General features: G+C 34.4%; 1 protein-coding gene across 1 annotated transcript; it reads right to left on the bottom strand.

Annotated features, from left to right (window-relative positions):
* Positions 1 to 3,024: 3,024 nt before the first annotated feature.
* On the bottom strand, positions 3,025 to 12,575 carry LOC128550486 (uncharacterized). The gene is made up of 8 exons (XM_053529673.1): positions 12,467 to 12,575; positions 12,126 to 12,207; positions 10,249 to 10,352; positions 9,917 to 9,985; positions 9,127 to 9,265; positions 6,728 to 6,895; positions 4,925 to 4,932; positions 3,025 to 3,141 (listed from the first exon to the last, which is right to left on the bottom strand). Exons 1-8 carry the CDS (start codon positions 12,467 to 12,469, stop codon positions 3,025 to 3,027), a joined length of 690 nt encoding a protein of 229 aa, XP_053385648.1. The 5' UTR covers positions 12,470 to 12,575.
* Positions 12,576 to 14,388: the final 1,813 nt, after the last annotated feature.

Here is a 14,388-nt window from a genome sequence, read left to right as displayed (position 1 = left end):
AGTTTCTTATGGCTTTTTAATGAAATATATTTTATATAAAATATATGTTTTTTTGGTTTGTTAATACCTGTGGAAGTTAAATCAGAGGTTTTTACAAAGTTTAGTAAAAACCTGTGGTTTTTGAATTGTCCGGCATTGGTCAGTCCCTACCAAGGACTATAGGTTAAATAAGGTCAAGCTGCGCTAATTCCTGTAATTCTTATACTACTGACAAAAACACTGTCACGTCTTGCCTTGGTAATATTTGAGGCTTGACAAAAACGGTGTCACGTCTTGCCTAAAGGTCTTGTCAGGATATCCAGTTGATGATTCTGGCTCTCAAAGGATGGATAGAGTAAAGCTATGTAGTTGAAAGAAATCTGTGTTAAGTCTAAATAATGGTAGTCCTGTATTGGTATTATAGTAAATCAGTTTAATTCAGGGTCCCAGGTGTATTGGGAAATAAGAAATAGTATTTTATTCTTGGCTTGTAAATGTCATGTTATATCTGGTCAGGAGATACGTAATTTATTAAAGGAATTATTATAGTTTCATAGCTGGGAAGGTATCCGTTTCAGCCAAACTCTGCCAATTATATGTGGCTTTATTGTACTATCTAGGTAGCTGGAAAACATTCATAAGGCATTTTGGCATACTTGGATGTGTGATGTAACCAAGTGGTCACTGTGAATTCTTACCAGGTACTGACAAAACTGCCAAGGTCTGCCAAGTATTTATAGTCTTGGATTGGCAAACTGTGCCTAGCTTGGCGGGGTTGTCATGGAATCACCATATGGTAGATGACATCATCATCAAGTCTGGCTATATTGGCATACGGTGCCTAGCATGGCATGGTTGTCTTAGCAGAGTTGCCATCTTGTAAATGGCGTCATTGCCAAGTTCGTAAATGAAAAGTGTAGCCCTTGCTAGAAATGGCATTGATGGCAGGGCAACAGATAGTATGTGTATTTCAATGACTCTAGCATGGTGTATGTATTATAGATATCATAAGCATAAAAATACGCGGAAGAAAGTCTAAATTTCCATGCAAACCGGTATCGGACTAGGAATATATTATGCGTGAATTTATAGCTTACTACATTCTGCATGTATTTATATCTGGAGTTAAAATGATAAGGCTAGATCGTTACAGTATATAGGGCGACCAAATAAGCACTTACGTTTAGGTTGCTCGATTAATAATAAATGCAACAATAAATACAGAAAGCATTGTATCAACATAAAAAGTATCCATCAGCCAATGGCATCACTATCCCGCCTGAGGAGTAATTCACACACGGTAATGATACAACCACATATTTGAAAGTTTCTTTGTAAAGACATTTTATTTTCGATATGAAGCTTGGTATATCTCCTAATGGATATTTTCATTACTTGAACGTAGTTTGAATAGTTGATTTCACGAAATGACATGTAGTGCGATCATATTTTTATTTAATATATAAACTACACGATCATTGTTTGCATTGTTCGCCACCATACTGAGGAGCTGGACATGTGCAGGTTGAGCGTATATGAGCAGAACCATCAAGTAGAAAGTATCGATCGAAGCCAAGAAAGGTAGCGCATGTCGTTCCGCTTTCAAAACACCAACCACCATTGACTACAATGAAAATAAACAGAATTATGAGATGTTAAATTGAAATCAATAGAAAAAATGCACAAACTTATATTTCAGCGGTCATAGTAAGAAAAATGAACTCTTTTCTGTTTAAAAAAGGAAAATACACCGGGTATATAATAATACACATCTGAATTCGAAACAATGATTTTATTGGAGAGCAAATCACTGTTTAGATATTTTATTTCGATTGTAACAACCTCCGCAAACGAATATTGTCAAACAATCACCCAGCCTCCAAGCAAATCACGGGACGATAATAAAACCATGTGATTCTAAAATGGCGATACGCTTGACAACGCTTGGTAAATCAAATGCTTGTCATAATATACAGGCAAATTGACATTTATGTCACAAGTTTTGAGAACATCATGAAAGCATTTTGAGAATATCATGAAAGTATTCAATGTATTTACATTTTGCATTATGTAAGTTGTCAAATTCTTTGACTGTTGTCAAAATAATGTCAAATAATATCATTCTTTTACAGTTTAGCAGGTGCACGTTACAGTAAAAAAAACAACACTTTTTTGACGTTCTGTGATATGCAGACTCCATAATCTCAGATCCCCTCTAGATCTAGTTGTTCTCGTTTAGGTTATTATGTTAACTGTAGATTCATGTACACCGCCACATGAACACATCTGCAGATGTCTCAAAATTGTATTTTGCTACATGTAGCATGAGCAAATGCCGCGTTCTGCTTAGAGGATAAAGGGCTTTGACGAATGCAAGCATTTCAATTACCGTCCACGAGCAGGCTCTATTAAAACTAGGCTGTGAATTTACATATTAAAAGAGTTTTGCGGCCTATTGGTGCCCACGCTTCTTACCAATGGGGCGATATTTACAGTCGTAAGATTTGTAGTCATTGAAAGTTTCTTTTTTTTAATAATAGCATCATATTATAAGATTTTGATATCCGACGTTTTTGATGCTGCGACTCCATGAGAAATTCATTTAATTCTAAATTAAAGAGTAAATCGTCTTTCTCACTATGACCTACAGACCAATTGTACAGTTCAGATCTTTAAATTTTCATTTTTACCTTGGACTGCTGTCCACTTGATTTTAACTCACAGCCACTTTGAAAACAACAGTATGTAGGTTGAACATGTGCACCCCCCCACCTACGAAACATGTTGTCTTTTTTAACACATTTAGATGCAAATTCTTTTTTCTATGTCCTCGCGAGAGGTATGACTAAATGGTGATAAAGACTAAGATAAATCATATTTGAGAGTATCAGACCGAAAATGTACAGTAGACTTGTTTTAATTACGAATTTGTAAAAGTCAACTAGAACTGGATTTAAAATGTATCCTACTATAAAATAGTATATCGGTTACTTGGACAAGGTTGTTTTGAACATTCCTCAATTTCCAAGCTATCACCCGTGCAATTCATACCACCGAATTTGGGCTAAGGATTGTCACAGCTTCTGTGACGTGTTTTTGTTCCGATTTCACAAGACTCTGAGCAGTCACTCCATTTTCCCCAATCAGACCACTGACCATGGACTGAAAAAAAATTCAGATATTAAATAACAAATAACTCAACAAAAAGAAATGTGTCATGAACCGCTGAAATTTACACAGTCTCATCTATCGTTAAAAGATAACATATAAAAATAATTGACTACATTCATTACTACATCTTAACAAATTTACGGTTGCAACTTACGGAGGCTTTTCACACGCCCGCGCGGGACTCAACATTTTTATAGAAGAACAATTTACTAACTATCTCTCTAGATATACACGTTCTAAATAAATGTACATTCCTATTGAATTTATTGATTTAAATATTAAAGGACATTAAGCGGGATGTTTTTCTAAATCTTGAAGAAAAATGAAAACAGCATCGCCTTAAGTATTCCTCCTTTGGGAAAATTAAATATTGAATATTTCAGATATTGTTTTCTGGAATTTTATCTCACTTGAAATAAGTCTTATAAAGATAGTACATATAATTTAGTTTGTTTCTATATACACTCGAAAGATAGGCAAATTTGTCTATTGAAAACGTTCAAAAGTTTTGAGAATTATCAGTATGACTGCCAACATAACCCTTTATTATAGTAACTGTATAAATTTGAAAGAAGATAATAAGTCCGTAACGTTTAGCATTTATTGATTGATCATTTTTATTATTGCTACTTTTCTTATTTCTGTTATTGTAATCATTGCAAAACAAGGTCAAGATCGTAATTATTAGTTAAATTTACCACTTAAATGTCTTTTTAATACTATTATCATTTTTTCAAATCATTGTTATTTGTTACAGTCTGTTGATGCTGTTGTCTTTTCTCTAAGGTTCTTTTTTATAATTAGTATATCAAAACCACTGCGATTTAATATTAATACTAAGTTATTATTTGAGGTACATGATAGGACTACCAACCAATGCAAATTAATGGTTTTGAGGGAGAAAAGTTACCTGAGCAAGGCTCAGCATTACAAGTTTTTGTAGCATTCGCAGGTCCGGTACATGTCTTGTTTATTGCAACATCGATTTGATGTTCACAAAGTCTGTTTCTGGTTGATATACCAGAACCGCACGACAGGGAGCACGTAGACCATTCTTCCCAATGCGTCCAGCCATAATGTCCTGTGTGAGTATGTGGACAACACACCTTTTATTTTCCCTGTGCTTTTTAAATTCGATGCGTATGAATAAATAATTTAATTCTTAGCTGAACTGCTTAAATGTTAAATCGAGAATGCCAAATGGTATCATAGCTTCATTGAAATATGTAAATTCTACGTTATTCTAAAACAGACGAGGAGCTAGGCGCGGCTTTAAACTACGCTTTATCCTGGTTACACTACGTATAGTAGGCCACGCCTTAAAGGAACAGAAGAAATGTTCCAATACTGTTACCAATTTTATTTGAAATACGCTTTATCAGACAGAAATAATAAAGTACTAAATTCCACTGAATTCACAAGTATTTGGAGACTTTTATTGATTTTGATCAGTTTTTATTATTTTATTAATAGTATGAAACTACCAGCAGAACTTTTTTCTGTTTTTTTTTATTAGAGTTACGGCCCGTATTTTAGCTATTGCACAACAGTGTTTTTCTACTATTACCTTCTTTTCTAGATCTTTTACCGAATAGAAAACAGACAACGTTTCACAATAATTAGCACTGCAGTTAAAGACGACAGGGCACGAAACTTTGAGTTTAAAATTGGCAGAATCTATACCTGTAAACTTATAGAATAATGGTATATCACATAAACCCATAACACTAATAAACTAGAAAGGTGTCCATCGGACACGGATGCCCACACATACTGTACCATCTGTAAATAGCAAAACATCTTCACATGAAGGATGTTCAACTATAAGTTTGAAGCAAATTGTGTTTAGATACGGTTGTGCAACTTTGAATTCATTCCTTCACACGTCAAATTTCTTCACTGAGGCATATATTTTGAAATTACGACAGTTACATTCTAGAAAGTGTAGCCACAGAAAAAAACTCTATTATTTGAGGTCATCTTTCGATGAAGGTCCTTCATCTGTAAACCTATCAAGCGGATCCTTTCAATAGTTTTAGAGCTAGGAGTTAGACACACAAGACTTTTCTCTATATTCTATCAAGCAAAACTATCAAAGGGACAAAAGCTGCTGTTTAAATAAACACAGGAAAAGGTCTTTCCTTTATGGCCATTTGGACATCAAGCTTGTTTATCTGTGAGAGTTTGAAGCAAATCAGACTAATGGTGTAGGAGGAGTTGGCAAAACAAGATTTCCCCCTATATTCTATATAGCAAAACAAACATAGGGCCATAACTGCAGTAAAAATAGTCACAGAAAAAATCCTTCGTTTATGGTCATCTGCATATGTCCATTCCTTTCAATTTGTAAACAAGATTTATATTATAAATTGCAAATATTTTGTTGAATTTAACATTAAAATCAGCTTCCCGGAGTCGTAACAACTGCGACGTCGTCGAAGGCCAAGGAACTTTCTCCCTGACTATACCCGGACATCGTGACGATGTGTGAAATTTATAATATAATCTTGTTTACAAATTGAAAGAAAATATAATGTAAATATAAGATTTTTACTGAAATAAAACTTTCTTTTCGATATTCATGCGAACTGAACGACAGAATAGGACTGGCAAATTAAACATGAATTGCTATCGCGATTCATGGATTTGCCGATTCTTTTCTGTCGTTTATTTCGCATCAACACCGAAAAAATGTTTCATTTCTTAATTAAACTGTGTCAAAAACTTAAAAGAGCTAATGATAAATGAATGAATGTAAAACTAATAACAAATCTTGGGATTAAATATAAAAATGTTGACATTAATAACCTTTAACAATATACACCATCTCATTAGCTTAAAGGCATTGACCTCCAGATTTGGCTAACAAAATCATCTTTCTTTCAAATTGAAGTTTGGTCATATTATGAACATTAGAAGATGAACTTTTGTTTTTAAAATATTTAAAAAATCTCAAATCAAGGAAATAAGATGGCCGCGTCGGGAATCGAATCCCGGACCGCCGCGGCAATAAAGATATTTTCCCGTCGTCGTAACCGATAGCGCTATAGCTGAAGTAGTGAATTATGACTTCAAAATATAGATATTTATAATCGAGACAGTTTACCTGGAGTAAAAGCTTTACAAACGCTTTTTTCTATTTTCATCGTAAAATGTAGTAAAAACAGCAAATTCTCATGTGCTTCTGTAACATATAGTTTGTCAGTAATTAAGTTTTAAAGCCTCCTTATAAAGAAATATAGCATTTATTTCCAGATATCTAAAACAAATGTTGTTGAACGATCTGGAGGCCAGTCCCTTTAAAACATCAAAATAATAAAAATTTTGACTTCTTTAACAGCAACTCATACATCCACTGCTTCAAAAATACCATTGGTATGGTGTATACTAGTATTAAAGGTCTTCTTCAAATATATATATAAGACCAAGCAATATGGTATTTCCCAAATAATGGGACGCGGATTATTCAAATAATAATCGGATACACTGGGTACCCTGATACTATTTAGAAAAATGGAAGAGGCTGACCCGAATAATTAGAGTACTCTCTTCCGCCCATAGTCTTTTTATTACTTACCGCACATTCCGCACGATTCAGGACAAAGACTGTCCACATTAGCCATTACTTTACAGGCTTCGGGATCAAGGTTGCCAAAGGTAGCACAGGCCGTCGGATTGAAATCGAAACATATTTGGTGATCACCAAGGAGTTGTAGATTGTATGTTCGATCATCTGACATAGATACTGTTAAAAGAAGATATTTCGAAAGCATGAAGTACTACGCAATAATCTCACAACTTGAATTTATAAAATAGATTTAATTTAATGGTTCCGGCCACATAATTATTATTATATTCTAAAGTAAAGTGGCAATGCTTTTGCTGCTAAAACAACAATTCCAGGAACATTAACATCCTAGTCATTGGGCATACAGACACTTAATAGGAGAATGGCACGAAAACAATAAATTGTAGTCGCATAATGGCGGATACAAATAGTCCTCAGTTTCTTTTTGCTCTGTAGAGCTATTTTCCTTGCATTTTTTGTTTTGTTAAATTCACATGACAGATCTATAATTGACATGTACGTAGCATTTTCATAATGAAATAAAAACATGACAGAATTTTTCATGGAAACTTAGATCATACACCACCACCTTTAGGTCTAATATTTAGCTGATTTTGCAGTTTGTGTGTTTGACTGAAAATCTTTTTCTTGCATCAAACATGACCCCCACTTTTCATTTTGATTTTTTATTCAGCACTGACAATACTCTTCAAGAAAATGTAAGTTACAGACATTTAAAATGGGCGCTGATGTGTGCTGCGGCCATTGGAAATATGTCAATTTATATAGAATATAGCCCGCCCGCATAGCTTAATAGGAAGAGCGCAGATCTACGGATATCGGGGTCGTGAGTCCGAGCCCTGGGCGAGACGTATGTTCTCCTTGATGATTTGATAAAAGACATTGTGTCTGAAATCATTCGTCCCCGACCTCTGATTCATGTTGGGAAGTTGGCAGTTATTTGCGGAGAACAGATCTGTACTGGTACAAAATCCAGGACAACTGCCCCCGTTACACAACTGAAATACTGTTGAAAAACGGCGTTAAACCCAAAACAAACAAACAAACAAATATATAGAATAAAGAAGAACAGCTATTTAGTGTGTTGTAACCTGTAAGGTGACATTGGTAAAACTTGAAATCTGGCCAGATGAGGATGGAAATGGGCTACTTTGCTTAAAATTAGATAGAAAATTACATTTTTTTTGCATTTTCGTTGTAAATGAGGATAAAACCCAACAGTATTACATTTTCACTGTTTTGTGTGTATTTTTCAAAAACTCAGATTTATAGCCTAAAGATTTCTCATTTCTGGCAATCAAAGGTAAAAATGAACATATGTGTAATTTGTATGCAGATCAAAGTAGAAAATGACAAAACAGGGCAAAACAAGGCTACAGTTAGGGTAACTGCTTGAAAATTATGTCGCGACAGCTATTTTTTGGCAAAATCTGAGGCGTTGTCTTATGTTACTGAAAATATCATAATACCTTAGAAACTGTTGATATCAAGCTAAAAGCTTGTTTTTTTTTCCCATGCATTTAGGTTGCTTGTACATTTCAAATATGAAACTGGCATAATGTCAGAGAAAAGGGTTTTTCTTATATGCATACAGACACTAAATAGGAAAATGACGCGAAAATAAATGGTAGATACAAATAATCCTCAGTGTTTTTGTTCTGCAGAGCTATTTTCCTTATTTTCTTTGCATTTTTTTTTTGCTAAAATCACATCACATATCTATGATTGACATGTATGTAGCATTTTCATAATGAAATAACAACATGACAGAAGTCTTCATGAAAACTTAGATCATACACCACCATTACAAGTTGTGGTGTATTTTTTAGCTGATTTTGCAGTTTGTGTGTTTGACTGAAAATATTTTCTTGCATCAAACATGACCCCTACTTTTCTTTTGATTTTTATTCAGCACTGACAATATTCTTCAAGAAAATGTAAGTTACATACATTTAAAATGGGTCCTGATGTGTGCTGCGGCCATTGGGTATTTGTCAATTTTACATAGAAGAAGAACAGCTGTTTAGTGTGTTGTAACCATAAAAGAGTTCTGCATTCTTTCAGTATTGCCGAATCGGTAGTACAAACACATATAAAGTAAATCGAATTGAAAGTAATGATTAAATGAAAACTTTTATCTATACAGTAATTAACTAATTTTCCATGCGGATTTTAAAATCGAAAGATCATAACTTGATACAAATTATTAGCATTTGTTTGCAGTGTTTCGAAGGGAAAAACAAATGAAACCATTCCAAGCATTTGTTTTCATACATCAAATATCAACAGACAAAAATGACACTATATTACTCCGTCTAGGAAGGTTTTTATGATATTGACACTATATTAATATATCTAGGAAGATCTTTATTCATAATAACACTTACATGAAGTTTGCTGTTGGCCGCAAACTTTCGCATTACAATGATCCTTTGAACAACACAAGGAACATGAATCTGGTGGATCAGAACGCTTTCCAACAATTGCTGACGATACATGGTGGTCGGTCGATACCCCCAAACAGTGCTTTTTTATAGAAAAATGTAAGACAATTTCTGGGTAAAATCAGTCACTGTGAATCTGGAAGGGATTTGAATTATTCCTCTAACCGACGTTTTAGTGTTACGTTTGTAAAACAAATGCATACTTAAAAATGAAACAGTATCAAAACCGTAGCGGACAGACTCTTGGTCATATGGCGAAAGTTATGATGTTAGATGAAGACCACATATGCCCCTCCAGGCAATGGTCGAGTGAAACTCGATAGAGAGGAGGCGTTTGAACCACGTGACAGTAAGATTTAGTTCCATACTTAATAAGATATATTCTAAATTGTGCGTTGCAACAATTTTTGAGCGGGTTATTATGTTAGCTAAATGACAGAAGTCATCGACAGCATGAAATTGTAAATGAAAGCTTGACGCAGTTGTTTCTATATGCGAGTTTTGTCACCTGAACCATAGACGGAATCATTTCAGTCTATTACTTCTTTTTCATTACAGGGAATGTTGAGCATATGAAACGAAACGATTAATAAACATATTCCTGAAAATAATACGCGATATATTTGGACACGAACACATTCTAGAAACGAAACCACATTCCTTCAGATAAGACGAACGGATACATGGCTGCTTTATACAGAATACTGTTAAATTACAAAATAGTCACAGATACCTTATTATTCATACATCCCAAGCGGTATCGTGCATTTCCATAGGTGGTAACTTTTCGCACGAAACACATCTGTAAAACAAGATTATTTTATTAATTTACAGCCTAATTCCTTCCTGGAGTAGTGCTTACCCTAAGATTTAGATTTTATGAAACTTTTCAGCGGAAACTTTTAACAAACAATACTGCAAGGAAACATTTTTTTATAATGACGACCGTCTATCTCGGTAACGTGAGCTTGCTAAACTGTTCGCGCTGATTTAAAATCCAACTCCGGAAAATAAAAAATATTATTTGCTAGTTAACTAAAAACAACACATTGTTCAATGATATACCTCGTCTTTTTTGCATTGTATAAGATTGCTGCATTGACCTGGGTCACTTATCAAATCACAGGATAAGCATCTCGGTGGTTTTGTTATATTGCATCTCGGAGATACTGAAATGCACGCCCATTATTTGTGAATTTCTGAAGGCAGATTTTGTATTTCTCTGACATAGCATTTACTTTTTATCAGGTTAAATTCTATGATGCAATAATCTGTCACGGTGTAAAGGTTATTTACGTAGCAAATACCTGATTTTTTTCAGGTCATGCGTTGTTCAAATATGTTTACACCAAAAAACTGATATCAAGCGTATTTCGTTTCTTTCTTTCAATTAGTTTTTTAAGGATAACATGGTATAATAGCCATATGTCATATCTTGTAAGTGGATGGTAATATTTAAATGAAATTTGGTCACTTTAAAGACATTCAAAATTAAAAACTTTTCACCGAGTGATTTTTCAAATTTTATCATTTTTTGGGGGGAGATAATCGGTATTGAAGTTAACATTGATGCCTATGGGAAATATATAATTTCTGTGATTATGAGAATCTGAACTTGAGTTTCGGGAAAATTTTGCGGTAGAAAGCTGCATTATATGATTCTCATACAAATATCAAAAGGAAATCTAAAATTCCCCGTAGGGAAAAGGAAAAACTCATGTTTTTCTAGTTTTCAGGGGAGATAACTCGTGAAAAACTAAAATTATCAGGGGAGGTAATCTAAAGGCAATTTTTGAGAACTTGTCACTATATAACTTGTCAATATGCACCTTATTTCTATCGTTTGACATTTTTAAAGCTTACATTATCAAGTTGTATGTACACTTTTGGTGAAATTGAGGCCTATTACACCATGTTATCCTTAATATGAAATAAGGCACTGCCTCAATCGGGAATCGATCCGACTTCAATTCATCCCATAACATTTGAAAAGAACTGACTAATAACACATTACGGATGGACACATTTTTAATTCGAAAGTAAATATCTAATTCAGAATATGCAAACTACGTGTATATATATTTGTACTGATGTGCAAGACGTTGCGGTTCAGACAAGTTATGTGGACGCTTGTTAGGCACAAGGAAAAGGCGTATTCTTCCAAAAAATCCGAAGTCAAGCGCTCAGTGCACGTGCCGAAAGTATACATTTTTCAATTCGATAGTATAGATCTCAATCGGTATATTGCATGTTTTACAGTAGAGGGATCGGTAAGTTCGTTTCCTTATTATTTTTCATAGTTTAACAAACACAAGATGACTTCCTATGTCTTGAATTACTATGAATGACACAATAATCAGTATATAAATACGTTATTTTATCAGCGAAGGTCTGCATACCTTCGAAGAGAACATTTTAGAATTTACCTCCCTTGTTGATAAAAAAGTTTAATCCAAAGTTATCTGAATAAAAATGAAAAACAGAAATATGTAAACAAACCTATTGTTCATCTTATAAATTTTTATATTCTAGCCATGTTGGCGTCCGTGGAATGGAAGTTCTCGCTTGGATTGTAGAATTTTCCATATGGATTTACGGAAAGTAGGTGTATTAGGTTCTAGTCCGTGTCCGAAAAACTACCCGAAGGGGCACCTGTGGTCTTCCTCTACCATCTAAAGCTGGAGAAGTCGCTATATTCGGGCGTGACCCGACAAAAAGGAGCACGCCAGTTCCGGATAAGTGTTACAGAAAAAGGGAAATATTTGTCTTACATGTTTCATTGTTAACAGTAATATTGATACCTTTTGTAATAGAATTTAAAATATTTCCGGTCAGTATACCTAGCGCCAAATTAAACGTTTTCCATACTTTTTTAGAGACACCATGCGCACTAATGTTTTATTTGGCTTAAAAAATCAAGTACGAACAGATACAATAGATACCTGGAAGCTGACATTTGTCTAGATTACACAAGTTTTCACCACACACTTGGGAACAAAACGTTCCGTTTGCAACAGTCGGCACCTGTAAGACAAATGCATTACTATATACATTTTAAATTTATACGTTTAATAATATGCCATTATCAAACAGCGTAAAGTGTGTACTCATTACAAGCGAGTTACTATCATGTATATTGGTCTGTTGTGCGTCTTCACGTCTGTTAAGCAGTAAATTCTATAAAATTCACATGAACGTGTCTGTGGAAAGCCAATGTTAAGAAATACACTCTTGAGTGACTGTCGGAAATGTTGCGAAGCGGGTCAGAAATTATCAAACTTACCATGTCGTATGTACATCCTACAGTATACTGGACACTACCATTTGTAAATGCATCTGCCCTCGTGAAACACTTCTGAATTAGAAATTCTAAAGCATTTTTTTTCTATTGTAACTATGGCAGTTTTACACATTATATAATAAAATTATAGGACAAACACGATCCTATTTTTCACGATTTGAACATGTGAGCAATATGAGTGGTCAAGTTATGGGCCTCTGGTTTTCTACCCACATTCCCGCGCTTTCCTAACGCAATGTCTGGATGGGCACCAAGATTTCCATACACCATCAAAAGCTAGAAAAGTCGTTACGATCTTAACAGGCCGTGTCACAATTACTCCAAAACTGAAAAAAAGAAACATTTCCTGCCTTGAGAATCATATCTTCTCGGCTCACTGTGGGCTATGATGGAAATAATTTGTACTTTTTGCAGTTCAGTGGAGCTTGAATCAAGATCAAGAAACAGTATTAAGATCCAGCAAGATGATCTTAACTTGTTCGGAAGCTGTGTAAATGTTCATCCTATAGGTGATATCGGACAGTGGCAGGAAGCTACACATCAAGCTCCTTGACAGCATTAGCACAAACCCGGCAACATTATCTACCGGCTTTATCTAAGTTATACAAAGCGTTAATCTCAGTGCTAATTTCAGGACTGACAAAGACAATAAATGTGAAACGTACTCGCGGACTGCATATGTTTTATTGTCGAAATGTAAAAAGTAAAATTTCCGTTAACAGAGAACTTTTGTAAATGGCGAACAGACATAAACAACCGTGAGTTGCCATAGTGAAAATAAAAGTCAACCCGCACTAGAAAACCAGACAAATGCTAAAAAAGTCCTTGAAACTCGCGAGGGTGCTTTTTGTGGTTCGCAAAAATATATTTAATGTTATTTCAACCCATTTCCTTACTTTATATAGTTCAAACTGAAATTGGGGTCCAAAGTGAAAAGAGACAAACTCTACAAATTAGTAGACCTTTCAAAGTCTGAAACTTAGACTTACATATTCAAATGGCCATAAAACTGTACATGTATAACATATAATATAATTATACTGTGTAGCAGCATGAAATATTTTCATGCAAAGTTTAGTTTCAGTTTTAGTTTGCTCATCTACAAATGAGAGAATAAAAAGAAAGTTTACCTTATCGAAGACGGGTCAAAGTAAAACACAAACAAACCTCTCTTCCAGTACATTCAATTACGTTCATGCAATCCTCTCTTGAGTTTATGTTACTACACGAATAACATAGCAGTCAGCTAGCACCTGTGATAAACATATTATTAGCTAAAAAGTTATTCCACCGCACACACACAAAAAAAAAAATCTTTCGCATTTCTCAGAAAATGTATTGTCTAATAAAAAAACACAAGATGCTTTATCTCCATTTCAACTGGCCAACACACAAAGTAGAGCATTTTATATTGATATTGCAGTAAAACTATTGTATTTGTGTATTAATGCATTGACACGGTGTGATTTATATCGTTGCGACAAAGAAAGAGCGCTACTATATTTTTACTATTGTTTTAGAGGAAGGACATATTAGAATCGAAATAACGTATAGAAAATCGTGTTTTACTTAAATTGATACATTTAAAATCGTTATACGTCGGCAGAATAATTCACTCGGGCTACGCCCTCGTGAAAGCCATCACGAAATTATTCCACGGACGTAAAACCTCTTTTCATGTATTAATAACGTTAAAACACTGTTTTTCTATATATTATATTTTAATTAAAGTTATACTTTATCTTAAATGGCAATGCGCAGTGTCAGTTTGGAATAGGCCTGTGCCGTGTTACTGCTTTGTAGCGAATCGTTTCTGCAGAACTTTAGCATAACAAATACACATCAGCTGTAAACAAACCTTGACTAATCCCAAAATATAGCACTATGATTTGTATAACTGTCCC

This window comes from Mercenaria mercenaria, chromosome 18, assembly GCF_021730395.1.
Source record: "Mercenaria mercenaria strain notata chromosome 18, MADL_Memer_1, whole genome shotgun sequence".
NCBI lineage: Eukaryota > Metazoa > Mollusca > Bivalvia > Venerida > Veneridae > Mercenaria > Mercenaria mercenaria.
The sequence above is the reverse complement of the archived record's forward strand: the minus strand, read 5'-3'. Positions and strand labels throughout refer to the sequence as shown.